This window comes from Scyliorhinus canicula, chromosome 8, assembly GCF_902713615.1.
Source record: "Scyliorhinus canicula chromosome 8, sScyCan1.1, whole genome shotgun sequence".
Taxonomy (NCBI): domain Eukaryota; kingdom Metazoa; phylum Chordata; class Chondrichthyes; order Carcharhiniformes; family Scyliorhinidae; genus Scyliorhinus; species Scyliorhinus canicula.
Window position 1 is genome coordinate 93,315,217 of NC_052153.1, and position 19,129 is coordinate 93,334,345.

The 19,129-nt window shown below is 47.1% G+C and overlaps 1 protein-coding gene across 1 annotated transcript in view; it reads right to left on the minus strand.

Annotated features, from left to right (window-relative positions):
- LOC119970392 (proprotein convertase subtilisin/kexin type 5-like) overlaps nucleotides 1-19,129 on the minus strand; it is a 520,270-nt gene that overhangs the window by 100,789 nt on the left and 400,352 nt on the right. Inside the window, 2 exon segments of the mRNA XM_038804933.1 lie at nucleotides 12,633-12,769; nucleotides 16,388-16,490. Coding sequence (XP_038660861.1) covers nucleotides 12,633-12,769; nucleotides 16,388-16,490 — 240 coding nt within the window.

Below are 19,129 nucleotides of genomic sequence, written 5' to 3' on the forward strand. Positions count from 1 at the left end.
TACTTGTTAGGTGAATTGGACATTGAGTTTCCCCTCAGTATACCCGAGCAGGTGCCGTAGGTTTGAACTGTGTGATACTTCAATACTGGGATGATCTGTGCTGCCCATTCGTAAAACTGTACTGGAATAATTACCCCCAGGTCTTCCAGACGCTTCAACTCCACTTCAACTTTTTGGATTAGAGAATAAAGCACTCTTCTGTCCTAAAAAAGGTTTGATATTGCTTCTGCGTCTCCAAAGATCTTTGCTTTCATTCCTTTGATGCACCCTAACTCTCACTGGAAGACATCGTGCTATCTCTTCAGAAGGTCCTGAAAACCCCATCAGTGATGTTGAATATTTCTAACCAATTCAATTTGATTTTGTTTAGCTAATCCTGCCCCATGAGGCTTGCTTGGCCTTTGTCCCATCACTACGATTAAAGGCAGCTGGGCTGACTGCCGTTGGTACAATACTGGTATGGATGCCGTCCCCATTATCTTCAGTGCCGCCCCGGTACAGGTGTCTATGGTGGCCAAAGTACTGCTGAGATTCACAGGCTGCAGCCCTCCCTGCAGATACCTAAATGCTTGCTCACCCAGTACTGTGGCAGCCACTCTTGTATTGACCCCCATTTTAAAAAGATGGCCATTGACGACAAGGGCAATGTCAATAGGAGGGTATTTTACATAATTTCACCATGTTAAGTATGTATTCTTCTGAGTTTTCTTCAGGGTCTTCCTTTAGGTTGTTCCTGGAGTCACCGCCATTTTTTGGGGAACTTTGAGCAGGCTGTGTGACTCTGCGTCTGGCTTGTATATGGCCTTTCTTTTTACATTTGAAATAGATAAATTCCTTATACTTGGGAATACTCTTCCCCCACAGCGGTAACAGGCCTCCAACCCTTATGACTGCTGGTAATTTTTCTTCTTCTTTGGCTCCTCTGCTCCCTCACTTCAGGAACCTCGAGTGGCCACGGTGTCCCACCATAACTGGTTCATCTCGCTTTACATGCTTTGTAATTCAAAAGTGCTTTGCTCAGCGCTTTCAGTCACTTGAGCCAACTCACTGCTTTGTCCAAGGATATCTTGGTTTCTACCAGCAATTCCTTTTGAATATTTACATTGTTGATCCCTCAGATCAACCGGTTATGCAGCATGTCACTGAGAGAAGTATTAAATTCACAATGTTCTGGCATTTGTCAGTCTGACTACAAACGTGGACACCATTTCTCCATTTCTCTAATGGCTGTATGAAATTTATAACACTATATAATAATGGAAGTTTGAGGATTGTAAAAGGCTCTCATTAGTTGCACCAATTGATCAAAGAAGTTAGGGTCCGGAGTCTCTGGAGATGTTAAGCTTCACACAAGGTTATATTTATGGGCTGCAAAGTAATATTACTTTCTGTTTGTCTTTTGCCTGCTGTAATTTCATTGGCAATGAAAAGGTATCGAAGCTTTTCGACATATTGGCCTTTCAACCTCCAGGTCAAACGGATCAATTTTCACGAATACTGGCATAATTATTTGACTGCTGGTGATCTTTTATCTTTCCATGACCCTGAGAGACCACTCTTACCCCCCCCATTCCAATTTTCGACGAGTTTCCTTTGACGAGATTGCTTTATTCTCATCACCAATGTTGTATTGCGAGGCAAGCGACAAGGGAGTGTTAAATCACAATGGTGATGTATTTAACTAGGAGGAACTTTATATACTGAACAGTACAACTACTGCACAGGTCCAGTCCCCTTGACCCCCAAGCTAACTCTGACCAAAACCCAACAACCAGTTCCACACCTAAACACCTGTTGCTCTTTGCCTTCCTCCTTGGGCTGCTGTGATTGGGTAGGTGGCAGTACTTGGGTGTATTAAAGCAAGAACTAAGAAGGGGAATATTGGTGTAAGGAAAGGAGGCTGAGGTGGGAAACAAAAGATAGATCATTTGCTGATCGTGCTAAATAGCAAGATGTGGTTGTCTTGGGAGTTAAGTAAGGGTACAAGGCAGGAAGATGCCATCATACTCAATGTTCTCAGTGACACTGAATGCTGTGAGCCCCAATACAGCCAGCAACATGATGCAGGAAACCATCTCCTCTTTTGAGCTCAGGATGCAGACATCCTTGTCTCCTAATGATTCTTGTCCCCATGTTCTGAAGTTCCCTGACCTGAAATGTTAACTCTGTTTCTCTCTCTGCAGATGCTGCCGACCTGCTGAGTATTTCCAGCACTTTCTGTCTTTACCACAAGAGAACACTGATCATTCTGTCTGCAAAGAATAGGGCTCTGTGTATTAATATATGCAGCCTCTGAGGACCTCAGATAGCTCCCACCCGAGTCCTCGGTTTTGGCCCTTTCCCCCCGTTTTTCAGGGAGAATTTGTGAGCAAACTCGTCCCAGTTGAGACTTATTATTAAAAGATGTCCAAGAGGCACTGAAGGCAGTGGTGAGAGGGGAGCTGATCTCAATCCGGTCTCATAGGGTCAGGACAGACAGGGCAGAAACGGACCGACTGGTTCAGGAAATATTACGGACGGACAGGAGCTACGCGGAGTCCCCGAGGCCAGAGTTACTCAAGAAACGACAGAGGCTGCAGGCCGAGTTCGGGGTGCTGACTACAGGCAAGGCTGCAGAGCAGCTTAGAAAGGCAAAAGGCGCGATATATGAGCATGGGGAGAAGGCCAGCAGAATGCTCGCGCAACAACTAAGGAAGAGAGAAGTGGCTAGGGAGATAGGAAGGATAGCGGATGGGGAGGGAAATCTGGTGGGGGACCCAGCATGGCTGAACAAGGCATTTAGGGACTTTTATAGTAAGCTGGGGGCCCTGGTTGGGATCAAAGAGATACTGGGGGGCCTGAATGTCATGTAGTTGGGTAAAGCCCTGGGGCCGGATGGATATCCGGTGGAGTTTTACAAAAAGTTTGCCGAGATAGTAGGGCCGGTGCTGGTCAGGGTTTTTAACAATGTCGCAGGCCACTATTTTGCTTATTCTGAAATGGAATAAAGGCCTGTGGATATTGTTGGCCGATCTCTTTGATCAATGCAGACGCTAAGTTACTGGCCAAGATCTTGGGGACTAGAATTGAAGACTGTGTACCGGACGTAATTGCGGAGGACCAAACTGGGTTCGTAAAGGGTAGGCAACTGGCGGCCAATCTAAGAAGGCTGCTAAATGTGATCATGATGCCCCCGGAGAGCAGGGAGGCAGAGATAGTGATAGCTATGGATGCGGAAAAGGCTTTCGACCGGGTCGAGTGGGACTATCTGTGGGAGGTGCTGGGAAGGTTTGGGTTCGGGGAGGGGTTCATTGACTGGGTTAGACTGTTATACCAGGCCCCAGAGGCTAGTGTAAGGATGAACAGGACGACATCAGATTACTTCAGACTACAACACGGGACAAGACAGGGCTGCCCTCTCTCCCCACTGCTGTTCGCGCTGGCCATGGAGCCGCTGGCAATTGCTCCGAGAGCTTCAAAGGACTGGAAATGGCTGGTCCGCGGGTGGGTGGGGGGTGGGAGTGGAACACAAAGTCTCGTTATACGCGGATGACCTGTTGTTATACGTATCGGACCCAATGGCGGGGATGGACGGTATCATGGAAATCCTGTGGGAATTTGGCCGGTTTTCAGGATATAAATTGAACATGGCTAAGAGCGAGTTGTTCGTAATTCAGGCGAGGGGGCAGGAGAGTAGGCTGAAGGAGTTGCCGTTCAGGCTGGTAGAAGAAAGCTTTGGATACTTTGGGATACAGGTGGCACGGGACTGGGGCAGATTGCATAAGCTCAACCTGTCCCGATTGGTGGAACGAGTGAGGGAGGGGGTTTGCAGCTGGGATGCGCTCCCACTGTCACTAACGGGGAGGGTGCAGACTGTTAAGATGACGATTCTCCCGAGATTCTTGTTCATATTTCAGTGTCTCCCCATTTTCATCCAGAGGTCCTTCTTTAAGAGGCTGAGTAAAATTATCCTGGGATCTGTCTGTGCGGGTAAGTTCCCGTGGGTGAGGAAGGTGATGCTCAAAAGGAACAGAGTTTGGCTGATGTTGCCGAACTTTGGCAACTACTCCTGGGCGGCCAACATAGTGATGATAAGGAAATAGATGATGGGCACGGGATCGGTTTGGGAGCAGGTGGAGGCTGCTTCGTGCAGGGGCACCAGTTTGGCGGCCCTGGTTACGGCGCCTCCGCCGCTTCCATTGGCGCGGTACTCCACCAGCCCTATAGTGGTGGCGGCTTTGCGGATCTGGGTCAGTGGAGGAGGCATATCGGGGAAGTGAGAGCATCGGTGTGGACCCCAATCTGCGACAATCATCCATCTGCCCCGGGGAACATGGACTGGGGTATCGACTGTGGAGGAAGGCGGGGATTGTAAGGGTGGGTGATCTGTTCCTGGAAAGCAGCTTTCCGAGCATGAGGGTGCTGGAGGAGAAGTTTGGGCTGGCGAGAGGGAATGACTTTAGATACTTAAAGGTGCTGGATTTCGTGCGCAGACTGGTGCCGTCCTTCCCATGCCTCCTGCCAAAGGGGAGACAGGACAGGTTAGTTGCTAGGGAGAGGTAGGTGTGGGTAGAGTCTCAGATATTTACAAATAACTAATGGGAGCAGAGGATACACAGACTGATGGCCTGAAGCTTAAGTGGGAAGAGGAGCTCGGGGAGAAGATGGAGGACGGTATTTAGGCAGAAGCTCTGGGCAGAGTAAACACAACTGCAACATGTGCCAGGCTCAGTCTGATCGAGTTTAAGGTCGTGCCCCAGGCCCAAATGACGGTGGCCCAGATGAGTAAATTCTTCGGGCTGGAGGACAAGTGTGCCAGAGGCGCCGGTGGGCCGGCTAATCACGTGCACATATTCTGGTCGTGCCCTTGACTCAGGGGGTACTGGCAGGGGTTCACGGACATCATGTCCCGGGTTTTGAAAACTGAGGTGGTGATGAATTCTGAGGTGGCAATCTTTGGGGTGTCAGAGGACCCAGGAGTCCAGGAGGAGAAGGAGGCTGATATATTGGCCTTTGCTTCCCTGGTAGCCCGGCGATGAATACTGTTGGCATGGAGGGACTCAAAGCCCCCGAAGACCGAAGCATGGCTATCGAACATGGCAAGCTTTCTTGGTCTAGAAAAGGTTAAGTTCGCCTCGAGAGATTCACTATCGGGGTTCGCCCGGAGGTGGCAGCCATTCATTGACTTCTGCTTGGAGAATTAATCGTCATCGGGGAGGGGGGAGTCTAGGGTAGTGTAGAGTAGAGGGTGGTTTAGGCAGGTCCTTGCGAGAATGGATGCGTGGTTTGCACTGTGTTATTTGCTTTTCCATTTGTACAGTACTATACAATGTCATTGTTTTATATGCCAAGAATACCACAATAAAATTGTTTATTAAAATCTACAAAAAAAAAGATGTCCAAGAACCAAAGAAAGAATATTGGGAAGAAAGGTGTGAATGCTATCCCGCCAGCAGATTTGACCATTGTGCGGAATGCATTAGGAGGGAAGATGGCAGGGCCAAGCTCACCTGGTGGGGCCGCTCCTATTACTGCCGCAGGTGATGGTGGCTCAATTCGAACGCCAGTTTAGCAAACACTTTAAACGGCACGGAATGGTGATGCTGGAGACTCTCAAGCAGTCAGTGGAGGACTCACAGACCCCGATAAAGGAGGCACTTGAAAAGATGGCGGAAACAGTGGGAGCATGGTGTGGTGTGTTGTAGGGGGGGGGGGGGGGGGGGAGGAAGCACTGTCAAGGCACAGTGACCAGCTCCCCTCGCTGGAAGCTGAGCTGCTGAAGGTGGAAGACAGAAATAAGGGCCTGAGAGCCAAGGTCAAAGACCTAGAAAATAGGTCATGGTGGCAGAACCTAAGGATTGTTGGCTGCCTGCACGGGTGGAGGGAGTACGAACGGAGTATATTTTGATGATGTTTGCAAAGTTGGAGGAGGACAATGCCCCCCCCCCCCTCTTCAAGTTTGATAGGGCCCACCGGTCGCTCCAACTGAAACCAGGAATGAGCCAACAAGAGCTGTGATAGCTTCTTTTCACAGCTATCGGATGAAGGAGAAGGTTCTGAGATGAGCCAAGCAGAATCGGGAGGTGAAGTGGGAGGACAGTGGTATTCGAATATACCAAGATGTTACAGTGAAGCTTGTGAGAAGGCGTGCAACATTTAACAGGGCAAAGTCAGCAGTTTACAAGATTGGAGTGCGTTTTGGAGTGGTCTATCCGGCAAAGCTGAGGGTCACACATACTTCCAGGGACGATTCTTTTGAGATGGCGGAGGAGTGTTCATGAAGGCTGAAGGATTGGGACTGAACGGAGAATGGTGGAAGAGGACTTTGCTGTTGTTGTTGGGATGGGTATATTTGGGGATATTGTTGTAATAGGTTGTGTGTGTTCTTTTGTTTATTTTTTCTGGTGCGTCTTACTCTCTCTGTATATAGTTATTGTCAACTAAAATAAGGTTTGGGTCTTTTTCTCCTTGTTTTGGTTGCTTCTTTCCCTTTTGTGAGGTTCTGTGGGTATGGGAGGGCATATGGAAGTGGAGAGGGGATTAAGAGTTGCTGGGGTGGAGTAGGGGGTGGGGCAGTTTCGATATTTTGAGGTGGCTGCATTGGGGGTGCGGGTTTTGCTTTTCCTTTGTTGTTCACCTGGGGGAGGGGGGGCTACCTCACTAGCTAGTTGCAGTTTGCCATTGAATGGGAATGAGGTGGGGGAGAAAAGCTGTGGTCTGCTGATGCATGGTGTGCCTAGGGGTTGTGAATGATGGGTGGGATGGGGATAGTGGAGTAAGGTGCAGTTTCAAGAGGAAGTGATTGGAGGATTTCTGGGAAATGGTATGAGGGTGGGTAGTTTGCTGACGGTTATTGGAGTTGTTCTTTGTCCCATCCGAAGGGTGAGCTAAGTGCCATCTTGGATGGGCTCTGGTTTGGTAGGGGGGATGGGAGAGAGACCCCCAATCCATTTAGTGACATGAAATGTGCAGTGGCTGGGGAGTCGAGTAAAATGCGCGAGAGTTTTTGCTCACGTGAAGAGTCTAAGGGCCAATATGGTGCTGTTGCAGGAGACCACTTGCAGGTGAAGGACCAAATAAGGATCCATAAGAGTTGGGTAGGTCAGGTGTTCCACTCGGGCTTTGATAGTAAGGCCCGGTGGGTAGCAATCCTGATTAACAAAAGAGTTTGGTTTCAGATGCAAGTGGTGGTGACAGATCAGGGTGGGGGGGGCAGGTATGTCATAGTTACAGGGTTATTGGAGGGTAAGTCAGTGATTTTGACGAATATATACACCCAAAATTGGGATGTTGTAGATTTTATGAAGTCGATGGTGGCAGCTATTCTGGACATAGAACATAGAACATAGAACAGTACAGCACAGAACAGGCCCTTCGGCCCTCGATGTTGTGCCGAGCAATGATCACCCTACTCAAACCCACGTATCCACCCTATACCCGTAACCCAACAACCCCCCCCCCCCCTTAACCTTATTTTTTAGGACACCACGGGCAATTTAGCATGGCCAATCCACCTAACCCGCACATCTTTGGACTGTGGGAGGAAACCGGAGCACCCGGAGGAAACACACGCACATACAGGGAGGACGTGCAGACATGAATATAAACCAGTTGATTTTGGGGGATAGCAGTCTTCAAACCGAAAGTGAATTGTTCCAAGCCAAAGTTGTTGACCCCTTTGGGGGGACAGGGGGACGGGGAGGGGGGTGGGTGGGTGGCAAAGGTGCTGGCAGATCCGTGGTGCTTTTTGTACCCAGGGACAAGGAATTTTCCTTCTTTTCACCAGCCTACTCGCAGATTTATTTTTTTATAATTGGGAGGTCTCTGTCGCCAGGGGTGAAGAAAGTGGAATATTCTGTGACTGTTACCTTGGACCATGCTCCGCACCTGGTGGATGTGGTTTTGAGGAGGAGATTGGCTCAATGGCTGGCCTGGAGTATAGATGTAGGGTTGTTAACAGATTTAGAGTTTTGCGCAAAGGTGGCAAGGGTGTTTGACAATTACGTAGTGTTCAATAAGAATGGGGAGGTCATGCCTTTGGTGTTGTGGGAGGCCTTGAAGGCAGTGGTGAGAGGAGAGATAGTTTCATGTAAGGCACAGGTCGATAGGGAGGCATGGGAGGAACGCCAATGGCTGGTGGATGGGTTTTAGAGGTGGACGGCAAGTATTTGGAGGACCCCAACACAGGCCTCCTAGCCAGCAGGAAGAAACGGCAGAAAGAGCTTGATCTACTGTCCACAGATAAGACGGTGTGTCAGTTGCAACGTGCAAAGGGGGCATCGTATGAATATGGGGAATAGGCAAGTTGTTTGCTGGCTGCCAGCTGAAGTGGCAGGTAGCCTCCTGGGTAATTATTCTGGCTCAGGACATGGGAAGTAGGCAGGTGTCCGCATTGGACAAGGTGAATGGGGTATTTGAGGTGTTTTATAAAAGATTGTAAAGATTGGAACCACCAGAGGAAAGTCAGACATGGCGGAGTTTCTGGGGGGATTGGAGTGTCCCACAGTGGAGGAGGAATAGCATGAAGGGTTAGAGGAGCCACTGGGGGTTGAGGAAGTTCGGAAGGCAATAGGGAATATGCAGGCTGGCAAGGCACTGGGCCGGGTGGGTTCCCAGTGGAATTTTATGAAATGTTTGCTGTTGTTGGTGGAAAATTTGAAGATTTAGTAACGTGGGGGTCATTCCCAGAGATGATGATGCAGGTATCTATCTCGCACCTATTAAAGAACGATAAGGGTCTAGTGGAGTGCAGGTCATACCAATCAATCTCTTTATTGATTGTGGACGCAAAGATCTTGGCTAAGGTGTTTGCGCTCAGACGGAGGAGTGTCTCCATCAGGTTGTTGGAGAGGATCAAACAGGGTTTGTAAAGGGTAGTCGGTTATCCTCTAACGTGCGGCGCTTGTTGAATGTGATATTGCTGCCATCGGAAGGGGGGGAAATAGGTGGCTATTGTGGCATTGGATGCAGAGAAGACCTTTGATAGGGTACAGTGGAGCTACTTGATTGTGGTGATGGAGCGGTCCAGGATAGGGCCTAAGTTTGTGTCGTGGGTTAAGTTACTATATAAGGAACCCAAGGCCAGTGTCCATATGAATAATTTCAGCTTGAGATATTTCCAGTTGCCCAGGGGAATGAGGCAGTGGTTTATGACCCCTCTTCTGTTTATGTTGCCGATTGAGCCCTTGTCCATCACTTTGGAGAATTTGGATAAGTAGAGGGGGATAGTAGGGGGGGGGGGGTACACAAGGTGTCCCTGTATGCGGACCATCTTCAATTGTACGTTGCCAACCTGATCCTGACAATGGGGGACACAATTCAGCTGTTGGAGCGGTTTGGGGCTTTTTCAGGATATAAAGTGAATTTGGTGAAAAGTGAGTGTTTTTCGATCTTTCTGCCGGGGAAGGGAGCTAATCAGGGGGTGTTGCCATTCTATTTAAAGGCACTGACTTCAGGTGCCTAGAGGTACAGGTGGCCCAGGATTGGGCCTGGCTTCACAAATTGAATTTACAAGCCTAGTAAGTAGGGTCAAGGCCGATCTATCTTTGGCAGGCCGACTTCAATTTCTGAAAATGAACATTCTGTCACCCCTTTTGTCTTTATTCCAATGTCTACCATTTTGTTACCAAAATAACTTTGTGGGAGTGGAGAAATTGATTTTGTTCTTCATCTGGACGGGCAAGGTAGCCAGGATTGGGAAAACGGTGCTGCAGAGGGACCAGCAGTCAGGGCGCTTGGCATTGCCGGGCCAGATATATTACTATTGGGTGGCGAATGCAGAGAAGCTATTGGGCTGGTGTGGGGATCAGGAAGCAGTTTGGGTAAAGATGGATTCAGGTTCATGTAGAGGTCAGGGCTAAGGGGATTGGAGACAGCCTCACTTCCGTTCTCTCCAGGGAAATATTCGGGTAACCCAATGGTGGTCGCCACATTGAAAATGTAGAGATAATTTCGGCAGCACTTTAAATTAGTAGCGGTGCCGAAGTTGGTGCTGATTTGGGCTAACCATATGTTCGAGCTGGCAAGATTAGCTGGAAGTTCAAGGGAGTGGAAGGAATGAGGGATTTGTTTCTGGCGTGGCAGATTGTGAGCTTTGAGGAGCTGCCAGAGATGATTGGGCTCCATCCGTCAGAAACCTTTAGGTATATGCAGGTTTGTGAATGTGCGAGGAAGCTTTTCCTGTCATTCCCGGTAGCGCCGCCATCGCTACTGCTGGAAAGGGTCTTGTCGCTCGCGGGGAAGGAGGAGGGGAGTACTTCAGGAATTTATGGGATGGTTCTGGCAGAGGATATAGCATGGAGGGGTTAAGGCCAATTGGGAGGAGAAGTTGGGGGGGGAGGAATTGGGTGAAGGGGTGCGGTGTGAACCCCTGCAAAGGGCGAATACACATCTTTGTGCGTGAGACTTAGGCTTATACAGTTGTAGGTGGTACACCGAACGCATTTAATGAGGTTTAGGGTGAGCTGGTTGTTTGAGGGAATGGAGAAAATATGTAAGTGCTATGGGATGCGCCTGGCCAACCATTCACATATGTTCTGGACATGTCCTAAGCTTGCGAGATTTTGGGTCTCCTTCTTCAGCACCATGTCGGCGATTCAACAATTGAACTGGAATCCAGTTCCTCAGGGGCCACACTCAAGGTGCCAGACCTGCTGGAGCGGCAGACGGGAGCAGGGGCGAATGTCCAGTCATCACCTCGTTGAATGCTCGCAGGCAGGTTCTGTTGGAATGGAGGTCAGCTTCTCCACTCAATGCCTCAGTATGGCTGGGGGATCTTATTGAGTTTTTATACATTGAGAAAATTAAGTATGTCGTGAGGGGTGCAATTCAGGGGTTCTGCAAAAGATGGCAGTAGTTCATTTTGTACTTTAAAGAGCTGGTCACCATCAGCTGTTAGGGAGGGGGATGCCTGTTTTATCGTTTTGTATTTATAAAAAATGTTCAATATTTAAAAAAATTAATATATGTAGCTTCCAATACATGCAAATGTACCACACTGGGGTCTATGAATTTCAGTGCTGGTGTAACGCTAGGTATGTAGGCTGTATGTACCAAAAACGAGTGGATCATATCCCAAACAGCAGGCTGCTTCTGCTGTTCACAATGGGCAAGATACAGACCATGTCCAACCAGCCCGCGCTTGCAAAACTCCAAACATAGTGTCCAACATTAGATGTGATTCCACGATTGGACAACATCTTCTAAATATTCCTCATTGTGTTAAACATTACACTGGCAACCAATTTAAGAACATCAGTCAGGCCTGCAGTGTCATGTGTGTGTACTGGAAGATACATTTATTACACATTTATACATCCAGTTCTTGGCAGACAGAAAGAACATGTACATATATTGCACCTGTTTGAGCTAAACAAAATATGTGATGGACATTCACTGGTTCATTCCTCAGGCTAATACCTCACCCAATTACAGTCCCATTGTCAACCAATCAGCACGCTCTTCTCGTACAGTATAAAGTTGTTGTTTCCTGATATTGGTATTTTTCAGATTATTCTGATGAGTGCAAATTGAAAAGCTTCGGCAAAAACTTCAGCAATATCATGGTTTAATTCTTAAACATGGGCATACGTACCTAGATCCTCATAAAAAACAAACTTTTGTCAATATATTAATGCTTAGTGGAACCGTTAAAGCTAGGATGAAATAATCAGCGAGAAAGGAATATTTTGACTGAGATGTGCTGAAATTCTTTGTGTTATTGGTACTGCCAGCTAGCAGTTATACAGTCCTTTGGCACCCTCTCCTCTAAACCACATACAAGAAATCAGCCTTCCAGAAAAATTAAATCAAGTTAATGCAAAGGAGAAATGTTTTATGAGCCGATGTATCCACTGAGACTGCATGTAGGATAGCAGACTTCTAACATAATCTCAATGTCCATCATCCACAGAATGATTATTATGGTTTACAAATAGTCATGTGGTACCTTTTTTTAAATATAGCAAGGAAATCAATTAGGGGGTTCAAAGCATTGTTTGTTTGTTATAATTTAGTTTTATTTCTGCTAATCGAGAGGATAGGAATTGGCACATGTGGCTGTATCTGTAAGGTTAATGTGTGCACATGGATGTACTCACTTGGCCGTTAGGTTGGGAAAGATCGGCAATGATTCTCTGGTATAAAAAAAAAGCTTTCAAACTCCTGCACAGATGCGAAATGCTGATGCACAGCTTGTCATCGGGTACATTTGGCTAAAGTATTCTGGAATAGCATTTCGGGTCTTAAATAAAAGCAACTTTGTAGAATATAAAACCATTTTTTAATATGAACCCAGCTCATTTTGGAACTCACTTTAACCACTGCAACTCACTATTAATGGTATTTCCTAAATAAAGCACTTCCAAATAAAGCTGGTACTTTTCATATTTGTAAATAAACTGTGATCATTGAGAAGTGAGCTGTGTAGTTTGGATTCAGGTGACTCTTAGTGATAGAAATAGCACCATGAATCACCAGTGAGGTTAAGATCCAGTTAGTGTTGGTGGCTGTGCACAGCTAACATTTTGATGTAAGGTAAAATATGTCTTCAGTAAATCATTGTTCATTGTATCTTTGCAGGTGATGGTAGAATGCCTATATGTATATGGAGAAAGGTTCATTGTGAATTATTTTTATTTTTATTATTATCTTACCTTGATCACATGATGTGCAGTTATTAGGTTCACCCCCTGTACATTCCTTGCAGGTATGATGACATGAGTAACACTGGCCATTCATGTCAAACTTACCAGTAGGGCAGTTTGTGGCACAATATCCATTGTCATAGAACCTGAGGATGGGAAGAAAGAGGAGTTATCTGTCATCCAATCACAATGGATTGACATTGACATTTTCTACTTCTGAACTCTGGAACGTCTATGTTTATTAAGTAATTCTCCCCAATTACATGGTAATAAGTAAAGGATGTATCCAGATTTGCTATGTAGGGAACACAGCATCAATTTGTGTACAGCAACCTTCAACAAAGAGCAATGTGATAATCAGCTCAATTGCTTTTTGTGATGTTGATTGAGGGATAAATATTGGTTAGAACATCAGGACAACTCCGCTGCTCTAAAATAGTGCAATCAGGTCATATGTCTACCTGACGTTGAGCAGACAAGACCTTGATTTAATGTTTCATCCGAAATATAGTGTCTCCAACAGTGAGTAGTACACTCTCAGTAATGCACAAGAATATTAGCCTGCATTGTTCTTGTGCCTCTGGAGTGGGTCTTGAACCTAACCTGCTGGTAAAGAGGCAAGGGTGCTATCAACTGAGCCATGGCTGGCACACACACACTCAAATTCCCCTCGCTTGTGGAATGGACACTGGCATCCTAAAGAATTGGACATTATGTGACAAATACTTCACCTGCAGTTTAAATTACTTTCAATGTATTAATTCAATTTTATACTGGTCTAAATGGTTGACTGGAAAACAGCATGCTGCAACAGTCTACTCTACAGTTTATTTAGCAAAGATGTAAACTTTGGCATGTGTGTAGGTTATAGAAAATCATAGTGTAATCTTTTCTGGCAGAGGCCCATCCAGTCCGCATCTACCATCATTCTCCTCGGCCTGGCTGAACATTTTCTTACATCGAACAACTTCTCCATTAATTTCACTCACCCAAATAAAAGGTGTTGCTTTAGGAACGCCTGCTTTTTTGTGGAACATTGTGTTTCAATCTTTCTCCGGTCTCTTCCCTCACATTTTTGGATAATTGTGTTAATGCAGCTTCTTGCTTTCACCATGAACTGAAACGTATCATCAATTTCAAACTTCCCTCACCTTCAAATGATTTATCTCGGACTTTTCCCTTTCATGACTTCCTTATCTATTTCTGGGATAGGCTGCCTACCAATGTCTACTATAAACCACTGACCCCCACAACTATCTTCCTGTCTTTCTGTATAGACTTTATTCAATTCTCCCAATTTTTCTATCTGTCACATCTGCTCTGACGACACCAGCTTCAATAAAGATGCTCCAGTATATTTTTCTTTTTCCTCAATTGAGGATTCTCTTCTGCCACAGTTGAGAGGTTGGTGAACCCTTGTTCCATTTCCTGCACTACCACACTCACCCATCTACTGTCTCCCCAAAAAGTACCATACATATTTAAGGAGGAGTTACAGATTTTTAATTGATAATGGGTTGAAGGGTTATGGAGAGGGGGGAGGGCAGTGGAATTAAGGCCAGGATGAGATCAACCTAAGATGAGACTAGCTATGATTGAATGGCAGAGCAGGTGCGATGAGCCAAATGGCCTAATTCTGCTCCTATATCTTACAAACTCATCTGAATCTTCCAAGTCATCAGTATCTGTTTTCATTGTATTATCTTCCATCATTTCCATGACCTCCACAGATCTTCCCCTCCCCTTTCCTTTTAAGATCTCGAAGTTATCATTCCTATCATGACAGCCATCATATTTTCATCATCTCCACAATGCCTTACCATGCAAGCAAAGGGATGCAATACCTGTCCTTTAACTACCGTGTCCTTTAACTACTGTGTCAGCTGTGACACAGTGGTAGGGCTTCCGCCTCTGAGTGCAGTGATTGTGGGTTCAAGTCCCACTCTCGAGTGTTGAACACAATGGGCTGATGCTCTCGCGCGTTACTGAGCGAGTGCTGCACTCTTCAAGGCCCCGCGTTCAGGATGAGATTTGAAACTTGAGGCATTCTCAGGTACACATGACTCTATTTGAAGAAGAGCTGAGATATTATCCCTGGTGTCTTGGCCAAACTGCAATTTAATGGGGCAGCAGGGTAGCATGGTGGTTAGCATAAATGCTTCACAGCTCCAGGGTCCCAGGTTCGATTCCTGGCTGGGTCACTGTCTGTGTGGAGTCTGCACGTCCTCCCCCTGTGTGCGTGGGTTTCCTCCGGGTGCTCCGGTTTCCTCCCACAGTCCAAAGATGTGCGGGTTAGGTGGATTGGCCATGCTAAATTGCCCGTAGTGTCCTAATAAAAAAGTAAGGTTAAGGGGGGGGGGTTGTTGGGTTACGGGTATAGGGTGGATACGTGAGTTTGAGTAGGGTGATCATGGCTCGGCACAACATTGAGGGCCGAAGGGCCTGTTCTGTGCTGTACTGTTCTATGTTCTATGTTCTATGTACCTCCTTTCCACTCTTTTTGGCCCCAAACCATCCTTCCTGCTGAAACAGCAAACTACAGGTACTTCTTTCAAGGTAGTACTCTGCATTTGCTGCTCACAATTCAATTTCCTCTACACTGGGGAGACCCAACAAAGCTTGTGTGATTGCTTTGTAATGTGATCAATTTTCAAACCTCATCGGGTTTTTGCTCAATTTAATTCTCCATCCTACTTCCACTCCGTAACTCAGCCTCCTACACTGTTCTAAAGAATCACATTAATGGATAAAGGAATGTGATCTCTTTTTTGGATGAGGCACTTTATATACTTGTATCATTACCCCTTTTTTCATTTAGTTTTCTTGCCCTCTATCTCACCACAGACCTTTCGGTTTGTCCTTTCTGTCACCTCGCCAACCCTGGCCCCGCTCCCACTACTACCTTTCCCTGCCTCTTATACATGCTTATAAACTTATTCATCTTTATCTTCTTCCAGTTCTGATGAAAGGTCATCAGTCTGAAACATTGGAGTGGATTTTATGGAGCACAGTGGTCACCGGCCCCCAACTAAAATGTATGGTGATGGCCGTCCAGGTGAAGAAGAGCTGCCGCACAGCGACCTAACAAATTCGTCCTTAATAAACTGGAGATGAGATTTCTGCACCTCAGGGACAGGAAGTTCTGCCTCAGAAAGTTTCCAGCAAACCAATGGCTGACAGCGGTCCAGTACTGACAATGCCACTAGGGTACATAGGTCACTGCCAGTTCTGCGCTCAGGGTTTGAGGTGTCAAGCTGTTCTGATTGGAGGTCTTGTGTGGGGTAGAGCTGGCAGGCCCTACCGGGGCAGGGGGAACTTCGGGGAGGGGGGGGGGGGGGTCCCTCTGATAGGCCTATGGGCTTCGTTAAAGAGGAATGTCTCTGTCCACCAACAACCATGCAAGTAAACCAGCTGGTTGACTATGTGGCATGGTCTCTTCCAACACCAGTTAAATCCAGCATTGCATCAGCTGCTGGTAAAATTGGGGTGGGGCTGGGAAGGTAGGCAATGGACAGGAAGACCCACCAGATTTTACATGCTTCCAAGTTTTTAAATCCATTGATGGCAAAAGAGTACAACCCCTCCCATTAAACTCTGTTTCTCTCATCACAGATGCTGAGTGTTTCCAGCATTTTCTGTCTTTATTTCAGATTTCCAGTCTTTCTGATATTTTTCTGGTTTTGAATTGGAATAAACTTGGTTGTACTGTATTAACTACAGGATTAAAGAGGCGGAGACATGGGAACAACATCAAAAGAACCCACCTTGGAGTACTACAAGTGATGCACTCAACGTTGCTTGGGCCATAACATCTATCACAAAAGACATGACAGGTGTGACACTCTCCTGCATTGTCAATATATTCATCTATAACAACAAAAATTAAAATTAGGTGACATGTGATGCAAAATAATGCCATAGAGGAATGCAATAATATTCAAGATATATGTGTTTTTGTTTCTGACTTTAAAGACATTGCAGCCTTTATTTTTATACTTCAGTACAACACAAAAGAGGAATTTGCACCTTTATTGATACTAGTCACTTCTTAAATGAGTGTTGCAATGTAAATTTGTAATATTGTCATTTTATACTAAATGTTATAAAAAAGCATTAGAATTTGATCTGCCATCATTTGCGTCGATGTAATGTTAGATAGTGTGAGATTGATCTCAATGAGAAGTTCACATGAATTCCATAATTCCATGATATGTGTTAAGCCAAAAGCTCAATTGTACATAAAGCTACGTTAAGCTGAGAGGCAGAGAGAGAAAAAGAATGGATGAGAGGGGGAGAGTGAGCAAGAGGGGACCACAATTTCCAGGACTTCATAAATTGTGTTGCTATATGTGTTGCAATTCTCTGGAAAGATTTTGAAGTGTGGCAGCGAGCGGGAATTGCCGTGAGCTTCCCGGTGCTCGGCCCGGCGAGGTCTGCAACACTATTCAATGTTAGTTGGCCCACTTAACGAGACCTCACAGGCCTCTCGTCGCAAATCAAGGATCGGCAGCCGATTCACCGAGATCGCACTAGACTGCCCCCCACTAACAATATCGAACAGCACTTAAATAGCAGTTACGCAGCCAGATCCACTCAGCTCGCTGCCATGGCGACGAGGCGATCGCCCCCAAGATTCGGGGATGACCCTGGGGAGGCACCTCAATGTGGTGGAAGCCAGCAGGAATGTCCTATTCCCAGAGGATCCTGGAGGGTGAGCCACAGCACAGCCAGTGCTACCTGGGATGAGGTGGCGGTGGCTATGAGCGCCAGGAGGGTGGTCATGAGGACTGGCCTCCAGTTTCGTAAGAAGGTCAACGACCTACACCGGACAGTACAAGTGAGTAGACTCCAACATCCACCTCCCCCCACCCACACCCTCAAGACCTTTCTGCCCCCACATGAGCATCCACACCCCAACCCTCCATGTGGCCTCCATCCCATCAACCCCACCCCCAATCCTCCCTGCACACCTCACCTCCCACCACTGTGAACCACGCGTGTAGCTAACGATGCCCTCCCTGTGTTTGTAGGAGAAGCTCTCCCACACTCACCGGGAGAGGGCCCAGACCGGCGGAGGAGTGCCGGACATACAAACCCTCACTACCTTCGAGGAATGGGCACTGCAGGTGACTGGGATAGCCGAGGTCAGAGCGGTCACCAATGTGGAGGTTGGGGTGAGGATCCACCAGGCCCCACCCAGAGGATCTGTCACATGTGAGTTGTTATCGTCTTACTGATTGACCAGTCCCACCCACTGACCACATATCCATTCTCCCGCAGATCCTAATGCTGATGGCACCAGCCCATCCCGGGTGGCCCCCTCTCTTGCCTCCCAGGAGAACACTGCAGAGGTGAGCTCTGAGGATGCCATGATCGACGTGTCACAGCTGTCATCCTCACCCTCCACCAGTGCAGATACACACATGTTGGTGGGAAACGTTAGTGGACAGGATTCTGGGACACAATTTGGTGAGCACCACCCAGCTGCTGCTGAGGTGGAGGCAGGAATGCCCAGGTGAGACAGCATTCGAAGGCCAGCTTGGTCTCATCCTGATGCTGAGCCTCTGGTACAGGGTTACCCATAGCTGATGGCGACATTAGGGACAGCCAGGACATTCAGAGGGAGATGTTAGCGACACTCCAGCAGGTCCATAGCCGATTGAAGGAGTCCCAGAGGCTACCCGTGCAGGAGATGTTACCGGCAATGTGTGGCACCAAGGCCAACATTGCTAGGGTGGCGACCTCAGTGGACAGTCTGGTGCACGACGTTGGCAGCATGAGTAAATGTGTCCAAGGTGTGGCATAGTCGGTGACTGCCATGGCTGAGGACCTCGGCAGAACGTCCAACTCGCTGGGAGTTGTTACGCAGGACCATGCTGACTTGATGGGGAGCTGCGAGACATGTCCCGCTTTAAGATGAGAATGGCCGAGGTGCTGCAGAGTATGGCCCAATCACTGAGAAACATTGCCGAGGGCTTCAACACTTTGGTGCAGACATCAGGGAGCCACCACGGCTGGCAAAGCCAGATGATGCAGGGGCAGCCAGGGCTCGAACCAGCTGCCCCTCTGTCCCGAGGTGAACGCTGTGGTGATATGCATCACTGTAGATACACAAGGGGTTAATGTAAATACACATAGACTAGATAGACACTAGAGGGAGCACCAGAGACATGACACACATACATTCAATTAATAGGCCAGTAAGATAGGACACGATCAATGGGCATTCACGATACAGACAGAGGTGACACTACCACAGGAGGGCATTACACCAACCCATATAAAAAGGACACAGCACACATGATCTTCCGATTTCCAGTGGAGACACTCTGTGTACACAGGGTTGATTCAACACATCACACCCACCACCTGGATTGTAGCAGACTGGTTAAATAGTCTGAGTAGCTATAAAAGGATTAACGGGAGAGTCGAATCCAAGTAGGAGAATTGTTAACAGTTTAATAAATGTGTTAAAGCTATCTCCAAGTCTGAACCTTCCTTTGTCA